At 57.0% G+C, this 18,784-nt stretch overlaps 1 protein-coding gene across 3 annotated transcripts in view; it reads right to left on the bottom strand.

Moving 5' to 3' along the window:
• The window catches only part of PACS2 (phosphofurin acidic cluster sorting protein 2), an 85,887-nt gene that overhangs the window by 23,128 nt on the left and 43,975 nt on the right, over positions 1-18,784 (bottom strand). For 2 of the 3 annotated variants that reach the window (XM_025392061.1, XM_025392063.1), the window contains exons 4-8: positions 17,959-18,084; positions 6,425-6,587; positions 5,663-5,736; positions 5,271-5,351; positions 3,935-3,994 (exon numbers count right to left, since the gene is read on the bottom strand). In XM_025392061.1, the coding sequence (XP_025247846.1) occupies positions 3,935-3,994; positions 5,271-5,351; positions 5,663-5,736; positions 6,425-6,587; positions 17,959-18,084 (504 nt within the window). The remainder of the gene's footprint in view (positions 1-3,934; positions 3,995-5,270; positions 5,352-5,662; positions 5,737-6,424; positions 6,588-17,958; positions 18,085-18,784) is intronic. The other variant, XM_025392064.1, reaches the window with a different exon arrangement.

The following is an 18,784-nucleotide window of genomic DNA, read 5'->3' as shown; positions in this document are numbered from 1 at the left end:
AAATGTTTCATAGTTTCACTGTATGAGTCTTACTCATTTTAAAAATCAGGTTCCTTTTCCTCCTGGGTTTGGAGAGTTTTTAATATATCTATTGGATACAAATCTTTACCAGGTACGTTATTTGCAAATATCTCTGTCAATCTGTGGCTTATCCTTTTTTTTTTTTTTGAGATGGAGTCTCGCTCTGTCGCCCAGGCTGGAGTGCAGTGGCGCGATCTCAGCTCACTGCAAGCTCTGCATTCTCCTGCCTCAGCCTCCTGAGTAGCTGGGACTACAGGCGCCCGCCACCACGGCCAGCTAATTTTTCTGGATTTTTAGACGGGATTTCACCATGTTAGCCAGGATCGTCTCGATCTCCTGACCTCATGATCCACCCACCTCGGCCTCCCAAAGTGCAGGGATTACAGGCGTGTGCCACCACGCCCAGCCAGCTTTTCATTCTTTTAACAGTATCTTTCAGAAAGCAAATTTCTACTTTTGTTTATTGTGTTACAAAATATAAAACATATGGCCGGGCGCGGTGGCTCAACCCTGTAATCCCAGCACTTTGGGAGGCCGAGATGGGCGGATCACGAGGTCAGGAGATCGAGACCATCCTGGCTAACCCGGTGAAACCCCATCTCTAGTAAAAAAATACAAAAAAATAGCCGGGCGAGGTGGCGAGCGTCTGTAGTCCCAGCTACTCGGGAGGCTGAGGCAGGAGAATGGCGTAAACCCGGGAGGCGGAGCTTGCAGTGAGCCAAGATCCGGCCACTGCACTCCAGGCTGGGCGACAGAGCGAGACTCCGTCTCAAAAAAAAAAAAAACAAAAAAACAAAATATAAAACATAATATTTTCCATTTTATCTATTTTTAGGTGTATAGCTCAGTGGCATTAGTGCAGGATTTAAGTTCATATTTTTTAAGGCTTAGAATCTATGTAATTTAAATTTTAGGCTTTTACATTTAGGAATATGATCCAGTCAAGCTGAATTCTGCACATGGTGTGCACTGTCAAGCGTCAGTTTCTTTGTGAAAAGATACTTTCTCCGATGAACTTGGCACCCTTGTTGAAAATCAAGTGACTCGCTAGGTGTGCCACCTTTTACAGTGAAAAATACAGAAGGCAGCCCCCAGCGGAAGCTTTCCCTGTGAGCTGAAGCTGAGGGCTGTAGGGAACAGACTTCACTCTGGTTCATCCTCACAGGACGGGTCCCAAGCAGAGCGCTGCTCTCCTCCTCACCAGACCCACTGTGTGGCACCTGGGCACAGGGCAGCCTGGATGCCAGTGCTCTGTGGTCAGCCTGGGGGCTGTGAACGTTTATACCTCCAAAATTCCTATGCTGAAACCTGACCACCAAGGTGCTAGAATTAGCAGGCGGGGCCTCCACCAGGTGGTTAGGGCCCGAGAGCTCTGCCCTGCTGAATGGGCTCGGCGCCCTGGTGAGGGACACCAGGTGGTTAGGGACCGAGCTCTGCCCTGCTGAACGGGCTCGGCGCCCTGGTGAGGGAGGCTTGAGGGAGCTTGTCAGTCCCGTCCACCACACAAGACACTAAAGTGCCCTCTATGGGAAACAGGCCCTCAGACACCAAATCTACTGGCACTTTGAACTTGGACTCACAGCCTCCAGAACTGTGAGAAATACATTTTGGTTGTTTATCAATTTCCCAGTCTAAAGTATTTCGTTATAGCAGCATGAACAATCTCAGATGGCTGTAATCCAGGCAGGCGACCTCGTCTCACTGTGCATCTCCTGCCCAATGAGGGCTGCTCTGAAGTCCTGGGCAGAGGGCAGTGCCAGGCGTGATGCTCCCAGTGGCCAAGACGCAGGTTCAGAGCTGCAGTGGAGATGGTCTGGTCTTCGCAGGAAAGGGATGGGTGGAAAATCAGGAAAGAGATCCCATCGCTCCATTAAAGTACTGTGTTGACCTGTGTGAATTTCACACAAAACTGCGCAATTATCCCTATGAAAATGATGTTCTCTCCCTGAACGGTGTCTGTGATGTTGGCCCATCTTTTCACAGTTTGGGTTGTGAGTCTCGGAACCATAATCTGTGTAAGTGAAATGCATTCTGGGACTCAGTTCAGTTGCCCACGTGAGTGCAGAATCCCACAGTCAAGATTCAACCAAGAACACCCACCCCTGAACCCACAGGCGCTCGACAGGGCTCAAGGAAGCCCCAGGAAGCCGACTTGGCCAAGTCCCATCTTCAGCTGGACTTGGGAATGTTCCAATCCAAGATGCAAACCAAAAGACACAGGGGCCCGAGGACCACCCCAGTAGTGGAGGTGCCCTTCCTCTGCAGCCAGTTGGTGATGTTACGCTGTTCTCAGAAATGCTGCCTGCCCCACCGGGCCACAAATCACCTGTTTCGGCACATGCACTTGACAGCCTCGCTGAGTGTGTGCCCCAGAGGCTGATCCAGGTGCATCCCGAGTATGTTAGGACACAGCGCCATCTACAGGCAGCGTGCTCTCAGGCCGATAGGGACAACACTGCTTCAGGGCTGAAATGCTTAAATGCCACCTCTTCACTTCCGGTCCTGAACCCAGGCACGTTTTTCTTCTGACATTAAAGAAACAACAAAGGCTGGATGTGGTGGCTCACACCTGTAATCCCAGCACTTTGGGAGGCTGAGGCAAGCAGATCATTTGAGGCCAGGAGTTCAAGACCAGCCTGGCCAACAGGGTGAAACCCTGTTGAACCCAGGAGGGCAGAGGTTGCAGTGAGCCGAGATTTGGGTGTTTTGTTTTGTTTTGTTTCGTTTTTTTTGAGATGGAGTCTCACTGTGTCGCCCAGGCTGGAGTACAGTGGCGCGATCTCGGCTCACTGCAAGCTCTGCCTCCCAGGTTCACTCCATTCTCCTGCCTCAGCCTCCCGAGTAGCTGGGACTACAGGCACCCGCCACCACGCCTGGCTAATTGTATTTTTAGTAGAGACGGGGTTTCACCGTGTTAGCCAGGATGGTCTCGATCTCCTGACCTCATGATCCGCCCGCCTCGGCCTCCCAAAGTGCTGGGATTACAGGCGTGAGCCACTGCACCCGGCCGAGTGTTTCTTTTTTCTTTTTGAGACAGGGTCTCGCTCTGTTGCCCAGGCTGAAGTGCAGTGGCTCGATCTCCGCTCACTGCAGCCTTGGCCTACCAGGTTTCCTCCCAAATAGCTGGGACTATAGGTGCACACCACCACCCACAGCTAATTTTCGTATTTTACTGTAGAGACAGGGTTTCGCTATGTTGCCCAGTCTGGTCTCAAACTCCTGGGCTCAAGTGATCTGCCCGCCTTGGCCTCCCAAAATGCTTGGATTACAGGTGTGAGCCACTGAGTCCACCTATGTTTTTCTTTTCAGTATGAAAATTATGCAAGTTCATTGTAGAAAATTCTGAGATTAGAGAAAAGGTAAAAGACGAACATTGAAAACCCATGGACTGTCAATAGTAGGGGGCTGTCAGATGGGGAGGAGTCCATGGGAACTCTGTACTTTCTGCTCCATTTTGCTGTAAACCTAAAACTGCTCTAAAAGCTAAAGTCTATTTATAAAAAAACAAACACACAAACTAATGGTTACGCCCCCTGAAAATGACTTCCCAGCTTCCAGTGTATTCACGACTCGTACTTCAGCAGAGACCCAGCGGGCGACCTGGAGCCTGGGAGGCAGTGCCGCTGTCCCTGCACCTCACGGTGAAACTGGCCGGGCGGGCGACCTGGAGCCTGGGAGGCAGTGCCGCTGTCCCTGCCCCTCATGGTGATACTGGCCGGCCATGCAGACAGTGAGCGGCAGAACCAGACATGGCCCCGAGACAGACTCCAGAGGCCGCCTCCTGCCCAGCTGCTGTAGGCGTGGGGGCTCCTCCTGCCCCGGCGCTGCTGTAGGCGTGGGCGCTGTGAGCAGAAGGCGCGTGCCCAGGCGCTGCTGTAGGCGTGGGGCTGTGAGCAGAGGGCGGCGCACTCACCTCATCAGACACTTTGAACCTCCGCAGCAGCGCCACCACTTTCTGCTTGAAATTTTGTTGCTGCAAGACAAGTGGTGTAGAGTCAGACCTGCTGCCAGAGCCGCAGACCCGCTACTGGAGCCACTTCCTCGGGCCGCAGGGAGGCCACACCCAGGCCCGCCGTGGGAGGGCAGCAAGGCCTCAGCACCAGCAGTGCTGATGGATTCGCACGTAGCTCCCAGAAGCTTCCCAACAGGCCTGAGGTCTGACAGTTCCATTCCTGGCCAAGGGGGACCCGGGGAGGTGTGTGCAAACTCCATGGTTCTTCCAGAAACCTCTGCAGCCCTTCCCAGGCTCACGGGGCCCTTCCTTCAGCACCCCCTCCCAGGAAAGTCCCTGGCCAACTCCAGAAGGAAGGTGCTCAGCACCCATGTGGGGTGGGCAGGTGGGTGAGTGTGGGGTAGTGCGTGCTCCAAGAGCCTGAGCCCCATGGGCGCCTCGTGCCACCCTGGACTGCAGAACCTCGGCTCCAGCCACTGGGCGAGCGGGACCCTCAGCCACCCTCTTGGGGGCCAACCCTACAAAGGTAGCCCACGCCCTCCCTCCACAGCAGCTGGGCCCAAGGGGGCCCTGGAATGGAGGCACAAGCTGGTGTTCTGCACAGTGGGGGCAGATCTCCAGGCCAGCAAGACACAGCTTCACCACTCTGGGGCAGCTCGCCCATCCCCGGCACTGTCTGCCCACAGTACCCCCTTGAATGCTGCCAGAGGAGGCGGCGGTGTCTGGGCTGGCCTGTGCCCACATCCCTTGTCAGCACCAGGCACAGGGCTCCCCTGCCACCTGTGCTGGCCTCCCTGGAACCGTGCCTGTCCTTGGGGTGTCCAGGCACCAGGTGGTGGGCCCTCTGTGCCGGTGCTGGACATGGCCTCTGAGAAAAGAGCTGCCCGAGCTTTCCTCATGGAAAAAATGCCTGACAGCCCCACCAAGCTCCTGGGGACCGTGGGGCCAGGTAGGCCAGATCCCAAACAAAAGCGAGGGAACCAGCCCACTCAGGTGTCTGTGGGCACCTGAGGGGACGAAGGGGAGGATGGCCTCCCTGGGGCTCTGCAGCCTCCCAGCCTTGCTCAGGGCCCACTGGGCCTAGTGGCCACACAAGGCTGAAGTCATGAGATGTGGTGGGGCGGGGGAGAGAGTGGCACCCAGGAGACTGGCAACCAGGGGGTCTGCCACGGGACATGCTGCTGTGACCTGGGGTGAGATCTCACTTCCCACGCCCGTGCCCCCCACCACGCTCAGGCTCCTAGCGTCCACCCCACCCTCGCCTTCCCCGGCATTCAAAGAAGCAGTCTCCACCAACCCTGGTCATGGACGTCGTTCTTACAATCGATCTCCGCTGCTTCTTCGGCTTCCCGACGTCGAAGTCGTCCTCGTCCAAGTCCTGCAGAGACACACGCAGTGGCTGAGGCCATGGCAGCCTGCACGGCGCCGGAAGGACCCTGCCAGCCTCAGCGTGGGCGATGGGAGAGGCCCAGCACTGAGAGCCAACCTGCTTCCCAAGACTCTCAGAGCCACCTGCACACAAACCCGAGCCCCTGGGGTCGGGAGACGAGAGACGGGCGGCCAACCAGGGGCCGGGCCTGTGGCTCACCCACCCTCACGAGGCCCTGGTGACGGCTGGTGAGGACCCCACAGACCCCAGGACACCCGGTGTGAGCCGGGAGAGGGCGCGGAGCCCCGACCCCAGGTCACCTGCCCCTGCACAGCGTCGTCACTAGCCTCCTGCTCGGAGGAGAAGCTCTCATACTCCTCCTCAGAGTAGTTATCTGCGGAATGAACAGACAGAAGGGAGGGTGCCGTGAGATTCCACCCAGGAAACCAGGCGGTGGCCACCCCCAGGCTTCCCTGGACACAGAGTTGGGGCAGCGAGGAGGTGGATCCATGCAGGACAGAGGGGCTCCAGACACAGGTGCTGTGGCCCCGAGCCCCCAGAGTCCACTGGCAACAGTCTAGGTCGGGGGTGGCAGGAAGTGGGGAGGGCCAGGGAGGGCAAAAGGGGGCCACATGAACTGCTCCAGCCCCCACGGCCGCTCCTACTGGCTGGCATTTCAGCCTGGATTTGCGCCAACTGGGTCCCCCCTGCCTGAGGAGTAGGGGAGGCGCTGGTGACCCTACTGGGGTGGCGGCAGCCGTGGCACCTGCCTATGCCGGGCCCTGCACCCAGACCAGCAAGGGCATCACAGTGCGGCCCCACACCTCTTTTTGAGGACACTCAGGACTCAGGCCTCTCGACCAAGGAGCTGCAGCCAGGGGGACAGAGCAGGGACCTGTGGCAGCCCGGGCCCCATAACAGCGCATGCCTCTGCGGTGGCTTCCAGACAGGAGAGCCACTGACTCGTGCTCCAGACCCCCGACTCCTTAAGCCAAGCTGGATGGTTTCTGCCACCCGATGTGCCGTGGCTGGGAGATGGCCTCCCCACGGCAGGGGCAGGAGCAGGCTGGCACCGCACTCACCCGTGGACTTGGCCTTGGGGCCGGCCTGCATGGCGCTGTCCTCGTGGTCAATGGGCTGGCTGGACAGGGAGGCAATCCAGATCTCGGCTGCCTTGACGGGGGCCTCCTTGATGCTGCTGCAGAGGCTCAGCACCTGGCCGCCTTCAGACGGGTGCTGCATCACCTGTAGGCCAGGGGCACGGTTCTAGAAAGCGCCACGACGGGAAGGAGCCCGGTGCCCTGGTGTGTGGGCTGGGGTTTCTGAAGGGCTTTCTCTCTCAGTGACAGCAAGGGCAGGCCTCGGCAGGGCAGCCACAGGGCAGGGAGCATCCAGTGGACAGGAAACGTGGCCACCGGGGAGAGGGGACAGATACGAGAGGTGGACACAGGAGCCAGGTGGACAGACGAGGGGAACATGGGAGTTCTTGTGAACAGGCCATAAGGAGAGGGCATGGGGCTGTGCTAGGGAGGCCAGTGCCAGGCACGGCCATGAGGGACTGAGATGGACAGAGAGGTGTCTGCGGCCCTCCTGATCTCAGGCACACCTGCTGTCCACACAAAGCCACCCAGGAAGATCCTGGGCCCCCTGCTTCAACTCTGCCTCCACCCCTCCACCCACTCAAGACCTCAGCAGCAGCAAAACAGTGTGAAACCGGCCGCCCAACCCACAGGAGTCAATGCCACAGGAGTCAATGCCCAGGGACCAGTGTCTGTGGGGGACCAAGGAGGAGCAGCCGGAGCACTCTCAGCCAGGCAGGAATCTCCAACAGCAGGAGACACCCACCAGGCCTGGCTCACAGGCCAGGCCAAGCCCCTCTGTTGTGAGAGACTCAAACCAGGGAGTGGCAGAACAAGCCCCGGCCCCTCCTGCAGCCACGACCCGCGCCTAGGCATGGCCCCGCCGTGCCCCATGCCAGCCTCAGAACCATACGCCACGATGACAGCTCTCAGACACTCACAGCCTTGGGGCCATCTGTGCTCTAGAAGCCGCCTTTTGGGACTATTGGTTCACATCCAGATGTTAGGATTTTCTAGACCAGATTTATTTATTTATTATTTTTTTGAGACGGAGTCTCACTCTGTGGCCCAGGCTAGAGTACAATGGCGTGATCTTGGCTCACTGCAACCTCCGCCTCCTGGGTTCAAGCGATTCTCCTGCCCCAGCTTCCCGAGTACCTGGAATTGCCGGCGTCCGCCAGAACGCCCAGCTAAGTTTTGTATTTTTAGTAGAAACCGGGTTTTACCACGTTGGTCAGGATGGTCTCAAACTCCTGACCTCAAACGATCTGCTCGCCTCGGCCTCCCAAAGTGCTGGGATTACAGGCGTGAGCCACCACGCCCGGCCGACCAGATTTATTTTTATTGTGGGGTCCTGATTTGGGCTGCTAATTCTTCAATTAATCAAAGTAAAAAAACGTTTGAAAGTTTACATTTGCCCTCACCTTCATTTCAGAAAATTACGAGGGGCAGCTGGCAGCTTCTGCCAACACTCGCACCCACTGCTGATGCCCTTGTGCCCACACACTCGCCGGGGCACATGCAGCCTCACGCACTTGGAGGCTGCTGTTGTCCAGGCCCCCAGCACCCTGAGTCACCTTCTCAGAGTGACGTCTCACGTGGCAGGGTCTCAGTGTCACGCAGGGGTGAGAACCTGTAAGCTCAGAAGCCCTCGTTCAGAAACGCTGAGCCCTTGCTGGGCATCCCAATACAATGAGCTCAGTGGGGAGGGGACTGCTGGGCTGGGGTCCCGGAGGAATCAAGTGGGGCTCAGGCGGCGCTACACCTGCTCACACCAACTTCCACGAGGCTCAGAGGGGTCCGGGCCCTTTTCCTCCCAAGAAAACCCTGCTCACTTCCTCCTTCAGATGGGAGGGCAGAAAGGAACGGGGCCTCTTGACAAAGGCTTTTGCCGGGATTCCTGCAGCTAGCTGTAATGGGAATGCTCTGCTGGGCCCGTAGCGGGCCAGGGGCAGGTTGTGGAGTAGCCCCCGCTCCTCTCAGCCTGTCATCGACCTTTATGTGAACACTATTTTGATATCTGCATGCCCTGGAAGTCCCAGGCCCCACGCTCCAGGCTGCACGTTCCCCTCCTCCTGACAGTGCTCCTTGATGTGTGCGTCCTCCTGGCAAGGGGCCAACCACCCTTGAGTTGGGCACTCCCCAGGGGTGATGCTGGCTGGCAGGCAGGTCACTGTCCTGGACTGTGGTCATTCCCACTCCTGCCCCTGCTGACCCTGAGACCACCCTCCTGAGTTAGTCTAGCAGATGCTCTGTGGATGCTCAGTGATCCTCAGCAAAGGGCTGGAGCTGCCTCACCAAGGAGGGTGGCCGCAGGGCCCAGCTCCCTCTGCCCCTGACCCTGACAGGCTCCTCCCTCTTCCATTTTCAAATAGATTTGAGTGACATGGAAAATTGAGGCCGGACACAATGGCTCACACCTGTAATCCTAGCAGCACTTTGGGAGGTCTAGACAGGTGGATGGCATGAGCTCAGGAGTTTGAGACCAGCCTGGGCAACACGGCGAAACTGTCTCTACCAAAAAGTATAAAAAATTAGTCAGGCATGGTGGCATGCACCTGTAGTCCCAGCTACTTGGGGACTGAGATGGGAGGATTGCTTGGGCCCAGGGGCTTGAAGCTGCAGCGAGCCAAGATCACACCACTGCACTCCAGCCTGGGTGACAAAGACCCTGACTCAAAAAAAATAAAGAAAGAAAGAAAGAAAGAAAATTGCTCAGGATGTCACACTTAATTGTACAAATAGTATAATAAAAATTTTGTGAAAACAAATAGTCATGCACCACGTAATGACAGAGGTATGTCCTGAGACATGCATGGTGAGGAGACCTCATCATCTTGCCAACATCACAGCATGCAAGCCTGGGTGGTGCCGCCTACCACGCACCCAGGCTGCAGCCCTCGCTCCACTGTGCTCTGCCTTACTGCACTTTGCAGATCTTTTGTTTCTCACAGTGAAGGCTTTTGGCAACCCCGCACCAAGAAGTCCAACGGCGCCACTTTTCCAACCGCAAGTGCTCACTTTGTGTCTCCCTGTCACATTTTGGTAATTCTCCCAATATTTCAAAACTCTATTATTAAATCTGTATGGTGATCTGTGATCCGTGAGCTAAGGTGTGACTGCTGCAATTGCTTTGGGGCACCACGAACATCACCCACGTAAGACGGGGAACTGAATCAGTGGATGTGAGCATTCTGGCTGCTCAGCCCACCGGCCATCCCCCGTGTCTCTGTCTCTCCTCGGGCCTCTCTCTTCCGAGACACAACAATATGGAAATTAGGCCAATTACTAACTCTACAATGGCCCCTAAGTGTTCAAGTGAAAGGAAAGGTTGCACATCCCTTTCAACGAGAACCTCGAAATGACTGAGCTTAGTGAGGAAGGCAGGTCAGAGGCCAGACGGTGAAGGCGAGGCCTCTTATACTAAATCACCAAGCAGTGAATGCAAAGAGAAAGCTCCTGAGGGGAGGAAAAGTGCTGCTCCAGTGAACACAGGAGTGAGAATCAGCAAAGCAGCAGCCTCAGTGCTGATGTGGACAGAGTGAGTGGCCGGAATGGAAGATGGAACCAGACAACACTCCCTTAAGCCAAAGCCTCATCTGGAGCAAGGCCCTGACTCCCTTCACCTCTGTGAAGGCTGAGAGGCAAGGAGTGTGCGGAAGAAGCTTGGAGCTGGCAGAAGTTGGTTCATGAGGTTTTAGGAAAGCGGCTGTCTCCATAACATAGAAATGCAACGTGAAGCGGCAACTGCTGATGGAGAAGCTGCAGCGAGTTCTCCAGAAGATCCAGCTCAGATCATCGACGAAGGTGGCTACACTAAACAACAGATTTCAACGTAGAAGACACAGCCTTCCACTGGAAAAAGATGCCATCTAGGACTTTCATAGCTAGAGAGGAGAAGTTGATTAACCACCACACCCAGCTCATTCTCTTTTTTTGAGACGGATTCTCACTCTTGTTGCCCAGGCTGGAGTGCAATGGCGCAATCTCAGCTCACTACAACCTCCACTTCCCAGGTTCAAGCAATTCTGCCTCAGCCTCCTGAGTAGCTGGGACTTCAGGTGCCTGCCTTGCCACCACGCTCCACCAATTTGTTTTTTTTTTTTTTTTTTTTTTGAGGCGAAGTCTCACTCTTGACACCCAGGCTAGAGTGCAATGTCACGATCTCGGCTCACTGCAACCTCCGCCTCCTGGGTTCAAGCAATTCTCCCGCCTCAGCCTCCTGAGTAGCTAGAATTACAGGCATGTGGCACCATGCCCAGCTAATTTTGTGTTTTTAGTAGAGACGGGGTTTCTCCATGTTGGTCAGGCCGGTCTCAAGCTCCTGACCTCAGGTTATCCGCCCACCTCAGCCTCCCAAAATGCTGAGATTACAGGCGTGAGCCATCACGCCCAGCCCACTAATTTTTTTAATGTTTTGAGACGGAGTCTCACTCTTATTGCCCAGGCTGGAATGCATTAGTGTAATTTCAGCTCACTGCAACTTCCGCCTCCCGGGTTCAACCGATTTTCCTGCCTCAGCCTCCTGAGTAGCTGGGATTACAGGCGCCCACCACCATACCTGGCTAATTTTTGTACTTTTAGTACAAAATTAGAGACAGGGTTTCACCATGTTGGCCAGGCTGGTCTCGAACTCCTGACCTCAGGTAATCCGCCTGCCTTGGCCTCCAAAATGATGGGATTACAGGTGTGAGCTACTGTGCCCAGCCTTTTCTGTGTGTGTGTGTGTGTGTGTGTGTGTGTGTGTGTGTGTGTGTGTGTTTAGCAGAGACAGTGTTTCACCATATTGGCCAGGCTGGTTTAGAACTCCTGACCTCAAATGATCTGCCCAGCTTGGCCTCCCAAAGTGCTGTGATTACAGGCGTGAAACAGGGCACCTGGCCTGGATTCACCATTCTTGATGCCATGAAGAACATCTGTGATTCATGGGAAGAGGCTGAGATATCAACATTGACAGGAATTTGGGAGAAGAGGATTCCAACTCTCTCACGGATGGCTTTGAGGGGTTCGAGGCTTCAGTGTAAGAAGGAACTACACATGTGACGGAAATAGCAAGAGAACTGGAATTAGAAGCAGAGCCCGAGGATGTGACCGAATTGCTGCAGTCTCACGAAGAAACTTCAGCTGATAAGAAGCGGCTTCTTATGGATGAGCAATGAAAGTGCTTTATTATTATTATTATTATTTTTTTTTTTTTTTGAGACGGAGTCTCGCTCTGTCGCCCAGACTGGAGTGCAGTGGCGCGATCTCGGCTCACTGCAAGCTCCGCCTTCTGGGTTTACGCCATTCTCCTGCCTCAGCCTCCCGAGTAGCTGGGACTACAGGTGCCCGCCACCACGCCCAGCTAATTTTTGTATTTTTAGTAGAGACGGGGTTTCACCGTGTCAGCCAGGATGGTCTCGATCTCCTGACCTCGTGATCCTGCCGCCTCGGCCTCCCCAAGTGCTGGGATTACAGGTGTGAGCCACTGCGCCCGGCCAAAAGTGGTTTCTTGAGATGGAACCTGCTCCTGGTGAGGATGCTGTGAACACTGTGGAACGGCAACAGAGGACTTAGAAGATTCCATCCACTGTGTTAGAAAAGCAGCAACAGGATTTGAGAGGACTGACTCCTATTCTGAAATAATGGTGGGTAAAATGGCACCGAACAGCACCACAGGCGACAGAGAACTACTTTGTGAAAAGAAGAGTCAAATGATGCAAGAAACTTCTTCGTTGTCTTGTTTAAGAAACTGCCACAGGCACCCCAGCCTTCAGCAACCAACACCCTGATAGGTCAGCAGCCATCCACGCTGAGGAAGACCCCCACCAGCCAAAGGGTTACACCTCCCTGAAGGCTCAGATGATTGTCAGCTTTTCTTTTCTTTTCTTTTGAGATGGAGTCTCACTCTGTCACCCGGGCTGGAGTGCAGGGGCATGATCTCGGCTCACTGCAACCTCTGCCTCCTGGGTTAAAGTGATTCTCCTGCCTCAGCATCCCTAGTAGCTGGGATTATAGGCGTGAGCCACGACACCTGGCTAATTTTTTGTGTGTTTTTAGTAGAGATGACGTTTCACCATATTGGCCAAGCCAGTTTCGAACTCCTGACCTCAGGTGATCTGCCTGGCTTGGCCCCCAAAGTGCTGGGATTACAGGCATGAGCCGCCACGCCCGGCTTTAGCAATATTTTAAAATCAATATGTACATATATTTTTTGACATAATGCTATTACACACTTAACAGACTACAGTACTACGTAAACATAACTTTTTTTTTTTTTCTTTTTGAGACAAAGTCTCGCTCTGTCGCCCAGGCTGGAGTGCAGCAGCGCGATCTCCACTAACTGCAAGCTCTGCCATCTCCCAGGTTAATGCCATTCTCCTGCCTCAGCCTCCCTAGAAGCTGGGACTACAGGCGCCCGCCACCACGCCTGGCTAATTTTTTTGTATTTTCAGTAGAGACGGGGTTTCACCGTGTTCGCCAGGATGGTCTCGATCTCCTGACCTCGTGATCTGCCCGCCTCGGCCTCCCAAAGTGCTGGGATTACAGGCATGAGCCACCGCGCCTGGCCTAACATAACTTTTATATGCACTGAAAAACCACAAAATGTGTGTGACTCGCTTTATTTCAATATCCGTTTTTACAGGGGTGGCCTAGGACTGAACACACAATATCTTCAAGGTCGGCCTGTATGAGAGACAGACTCCCGCTCCTAGGCCACAAACCTGGAAAGCATGTGACTGTACTGAAAACTGCAGGCAGTTGTTACACTCGGTAGGGATTTACATGTCTAAACACATTCAAACACAGAAACAGTAGGCTGCGCATGGTGGCTCATGCTTGAAATACCACCACTTTGGGAGGCCCAGATGGGCAGATCACTTGAGGTCAGGAGTTCAAGACCAGCCTGGATAATGTGGTGAAACCTGTGTCTACTAAAAATACAAAAATTAGCTGAGTGTGGTGACGAGCACCTGCAATCCCAACCACTCGGGAGGCTGAGGCAGGAGCATCACTTGAACCCAGGAGGTGGAGGTTGCAGCGAGCTGAGATCACACCACTGCCCTATAGCCTGGTGACAAAGTGAGACTATGTCACGAAAAAATTTAAAAACAAAAAACAAACAAAAAAGCACAGTAAAAATAAAGCACAAAAGATATAAAGTAGTGCCTGTGAACAGGGCACTGACGACGGCAGAGCCTGTGGGGCTGGAGGTAGCTCCGGACGAGCTGTGGGGCTGGAGGTAGCTCCGGACGAGCTGGTGGGTGAGTGAGTGACGTAAAGGCCTGGGACGTCACCATGCACCACTGTGTAGGGGTGGGCGTGTGTGTGGCCAGGCCCAGGACACTCGGGCCACACTGAATTCATACAGTGATAAAGTAACTGTGCTATGGTGTTATGATGGCTACCACGTCATCAGGAGATAGGAAGTGTCCAGTGCCATCACATGCTCACAGGGCCACCATGGAGCCATCGTATTCTCATGGGGCCCCCATGGACGCACAGCCCATGCCTGACTGGGCTGTCATCAGCAGCCTGTAGCCGTGCAGACACTCACAGAGAAACTAAAGGGGATCCAGCATGCAAACGGTCAGGGTGATGCTCCATTCTATCCTTACCCTGAGGTCTTCCTGTGTCCCACCGTGAGCCGCCCGCCCCTCACAGGTGCCCCTGGGCTGGACCTGGCCCAAGTGGCATGTGCAGCTTGTGGCGAGGCCACGAGAGGGAGCCCAGCTGTGCAAAGAAGCATGGCTGCTCCCTCAGCCACCACCACACTCCCAGGTCACCCCTACGCCTGGTCATGGGTCTGTCAACCTTCCTGTCTTGTCAAGGAGCCCACAGGCCCCAGCCTCAGACAATGGCCACCAGCTAGCATGCCTGCATCCCCCAGGCTGGGGCCCCGGGGTGGTCTGGCCACACGCACGCCCACCCCTACACACTCCCTCTATGGGTGCTGGGGTGAGTTCCGAGAGCCACACCATAGGAGAAGCCCCACGTCTGTCCCCATCGCATGCCTGCCTCTGCAGAGCTGCCTCTGAGGGGGACCGCCCGCAGTCAGCTCAACCTTCCTGAGAGGTGGCAGGCAGAGGCGCGTGCCAAGCAGGCCCTGGGGCTGTGGTCACTCCTGATGCTCTCAGCCAGAACTGCTGGTCAGCCTGCAGACCTAAGCCGTCCCACGCTGGTGTTCAGTTCATGGCACCCGTGAGGCCCGGCCCCTACCCTGGGCCACCTTGGATTCCACTTCCTCAGCCTCGGAGTGAGGGCTGGACAGGCCAGGGCTCTGGGCTCAACTCACTCAAAATGAGCACGTGGTGAGGGCAGGGTTAGGGTATGGCAGGGCCCAGGCTGCTCAGTCTCTCCTGCCCCGAGTGTGCACCCATCTGAAGGGAGGTGACACCTGTGTCCCCACGGCCATCGCCTTCTGCTCTCCCCACAGCCTGGAGGCCCTGGGCAGGTGCCCCCCGCATCCTCTCCCACCACACTCTCCGCCCTGGCCTCGAGTCCACCCAATGGCCCGCCTCACCCCACGCTGTGCCCTCAAGGACCCTTCCCTCCAGCCGAGCACTACTCTCAAACACATGGCGCCAGCCTCACCCACACCCAACTCTCACAACAGTCCCTATGGCAGCACCCATGCCCTCACCCCCGCCTCAGTTGTGCAGTCTCGGAGCCAGCAAGCCCCCACGGCACAGCTGCCTGAGCCCACCTGGTGAGAGCCCCCCACCTCCGCCACCTGTGTCCGTCTGTGCCCACGGGGCTGTCCTGCCTCTGCAATCTCCCGCGCTCACACTCTCAACCAGCCAGCAACGCTCACAGGTGGGAGCCAGCCCCAAAGGCGGCAGGACACAGTGAGCCCATGAGCCGCCCTGGTGCTCGGGGACACATGGGAGGGCCCAACTAGGTTCTGGGGCCAGGCCGCCGGTGGAAGGTGGAAGGACGCCCTGAGGACCTGGAGGAGCCAGTGGAGGGGAGAGCAAGGAGCAGGCAGACCACCTCGGCTTTGGAAGCCACAGGTGCAGGGCGAGGGAGCCTTGGGGTGGGGCCACAGGCTCAGGGGCAGGGCACTGGGACTACATCCAGGGGTGGGGCTTTTCTTCCAAGAATGGGCCGGGCGCAGTGGCTCAAGCCTGTAATCCCAGCACTTTGGGAGGCCGAGACGGGCGGATCACGAGGTCAGGAGATCGAGACCATCCTGGCTAACACAGTGAAACCCCGTCTCTACTAAAAAATACAAAAAACTAGCCGGGCGAGGTGGTGGGCGCCTGTAGTCCCAGCTACTCGGGAGGCTGAGGCAGGAGAATGGCGTAAACCCGGGAGGCGGAGCTTGCAGTGAGCTGAGATCCGGCCACTGCACTCCAGCCTGGGCGACAGAGTAAGACTCCGTCTCAAAAAAAAAAAAAAAAAAAGAATGAAGAACAGATGACAAGCAGCAGGCGATGTGGCTGGTGTGGCCTGAGGTGGGGGAAGGTTGCTCCAGCCTCTCCCCAGGGATCAGCAGGGGACAGCCCAAGGCTGGGAGGGCAGGCGAGGGAGGGGCCTGGGAGCAGAGGCTAGTGTTCAGGGCAAGGATGCCCAACACAGAAGCCCCAGCGCTGAGAGGGGCGCCCCGCTGAGAAGGGCAGGGAGGAGTGGCCTGGGGCGCTTAGGTGCAGGCAGGGCTGGCAGCGCAGGAGTCTCAGCACTGAGAGATGTGGGCGGAGCGGCCCGGGGGCGGGAGTTCACAGGGACTGGCAGGGATCCGCAGGACATCACCTGCATGGCTAATGGGAAACAGAGCCTGCATGACCTCCCCATAGTGCCCGGACCCTCCTGCTCCACAGGAAGCAGGCAGCAGCTCCCAGGAGGCTCTCATGGCCCAGAGAGCACCCCTGAGCCACCTGTTCACCCATCACTGAGCCTGCAGCAGGGAGGCTGGGATGACAGGCAGCTCCAGGCCACCAGAGGGGTCCCAGGGCCCTGGGAAATGCAGCCTGGAGGCCCGGTCCACCCATGCTGTCCGTAGTTTGCCGAAGGAACCCGGGAGACTGCAAGGCTTGTCTGAGGCCATGTGGCGGCACAGAGAAGTGAGGCCTCGGGACGCCACTGCGGCTTCCTGTACCCTCCACGCTCCCATCTCCCGGGGCAGTGGGGAGGGCTGAGCCCAGAGTAATGCTTGGCACTTGTCCTGGATGCGTAAGTGGGGGTGTGTGAGGATCTGGGGGACCTAGCACTTGACCTGGGAGATAGGAGGCCTGCAGGCTCCAGGGGGGTGTGGGGGAACCAGCTACAAGTGGGCACACCCACCGTCCTAGCCCCAAGCCAGGAGCAGGGGGACCCAGCGGGACGAAGAGGGGCTGGGGGGCTCTGGCAGCTCCGGCTCCCAATGAGGGGCTGCCCTGGCTGACCTTCCCAGGCCCCAGGCAGGCAGCGACACAGCTTCACATGCCCTAAGCACCACTCACACCCGCAGCCCCTTGACCCCTGAACACAGCCCCACGATGGGGAAAGTTCTGAAGCAAAAGAGACAAATGGGTCTGGGGCCCTGGGCTGCGCCTTCTCCCAGAGCCAATCTTGCAGCCCCAAAAGGGTTCATGAGAAAGTCCGAGGCCTCAGCCTGGGGTGTCTTCTCCCGAGCCCCCACACCCCACCACGGCCTCCTCGGAACGCTGGGTCCTCTGGAACAAGGTGGGCTGCTGCTTGGCTGTTTCCTTTCCTTTTGAGGTACTTTCCCTTCTTTCCCCTCCAGGGAACTCCAGCCACCCCCTCTGACCTCTGGGTGTTGCCCCGCCCTGCTCAGGTATGGTCGGTGGCCCCTGCATGGAGCTGACGCCTGTCCTGCTCCTCCTGCTCAGCCAATTCTGGGCCAGAGCACGTGCCGAGCAGGATACGGACACGAACCCATCACAGGAGGCATCCGCAGTGCGGGGACGGCGACAAACCCATCACAGGAGGCACCCGCAGTGCGGGGACGGACACGAACCCATCACAGGAGGCACCTGCAGTGCGGGGACGGTGACAAACCTATCACAGGAGGCACCCGCAGTGCGGGGACGGTGACACACCCATCACAGGAGGCACCCGCAGTGCGGGGACGGTGACAAACCTATCACAGGAGGCACCAGCAGTGCGGGGACGGACACACCCATCACAGGAGGCACCAGCAGTGCGGGGACGGACACATCTATCACAGGAGGCACCCGCAGTGCGGGGACGGCGATGAGCCCATCACAGGAGGCACCTGCAGTGCGGGGACGGCGGCGATTCCTCCACGGAAAGGACTCCAGAGCAGCCCGACCCAAAACCCAGCCTCCCCTGAAGGGCAGGACAGGCTCATTAGAGGGGCGTGCACAGGGCTGCAGGCATGTGGGGAGCCACGCTGGGTGGCAAGGGAAGGTCAGAGAGGAAGCACCACCTGGGGCCACGCCCGGCCCTTATGGCGGAGCCCAGCCGCCAGGCTCCTCTCATCATTTTCATGTGATCCCTGGACATCTGGACCCGGGAGAGACATCTCCCACGGGCAAATGCTCTGGCGCCCAGGTGGCCAGCCCGACGCAGGCCACGCCAGTCGGAGCACTCACCTCAGCCATGCTGATGGAGCCCACGGCCAGCGTCTTGTAGCCCAGGATGGTTCTGTTCTTGTAGCGCTTTCTGCGCTGCAGCATGATCTGAAGCTTGTTGCCTTCCCTCTTCAAGAAGTGAGGATACTGTGGGCACAAGTGTGAGTGGCAGCTGAGGGTGTACCAGGGCCCGAGGCAGCATCACGGCTTCTGATGGCCCAGTCACCCTGTAGCCTGCGGCCAGGCCAACCTGCTGCTCACGCAGTCAGGAGGGCACCCACAGACGGGCCCCCAAGTTCATTCCAGGGGCACGCTGGTCCCCAGGGCCCTTCCTTTACCCAACACAACTGAGAGTGACCCAGTCGCTAGGGCTCAGGCCCCAAGGGCCCCACTCCATGCTAACAGTCTCAGCGGGCGGACGAGGACTATGTGCCGCAGGGTCCGGGATAGCTGAGTGTGCCTGTGGACAGTCGGAAACAGCGCGGCGGCTCACGTGCCTGAGGCCATCAGCAAGGTGTGACCCAGGATGCTTTAAAGCAAGGGGCACACAGGGTGGGGAGGGCTCTCCCTCCAAGGCCCCCTGTGCACCCAACTCGCCTGCATGTCTCACCACAGGCTCCCTGTCCAGCAGGGCTCCAGCAAGCTGATGTTCACAAGTATCTCTTAGATACAAATAAAAATCAGTTTAAATACTTCGGGGAAGATGGGGCTGTTCACCACTCTAACTGCAGTGGCACTGACGTGTCCGTGCACGCTTGTCAAAACCCACTGAACCATGCACTTAAAAAAGGAGCACTGGGGCCGGGCGCGGTGGCTCAAGCCTGTAATCCCAGCACTTTGGGAGGCC

This window comes from Theropithecus gelada, chromosome 7b (assembly GCF_003255815.1).
Source record: "Theropithecus gelada isolate Dixy chromosome 7b, Tgel_1.0, whole genome shotgun sequence".
NCBI classification, from domain to species: domain Eukaryota; kingdom Metazoa; phylum Chordata; class Mammalia; order Primates; family Cercopithecidae; genus Theropithecus; species Theropithecus gelada.
This window is presented reverse-complemented; position numbering and strand designations above follow the sequence as displayed.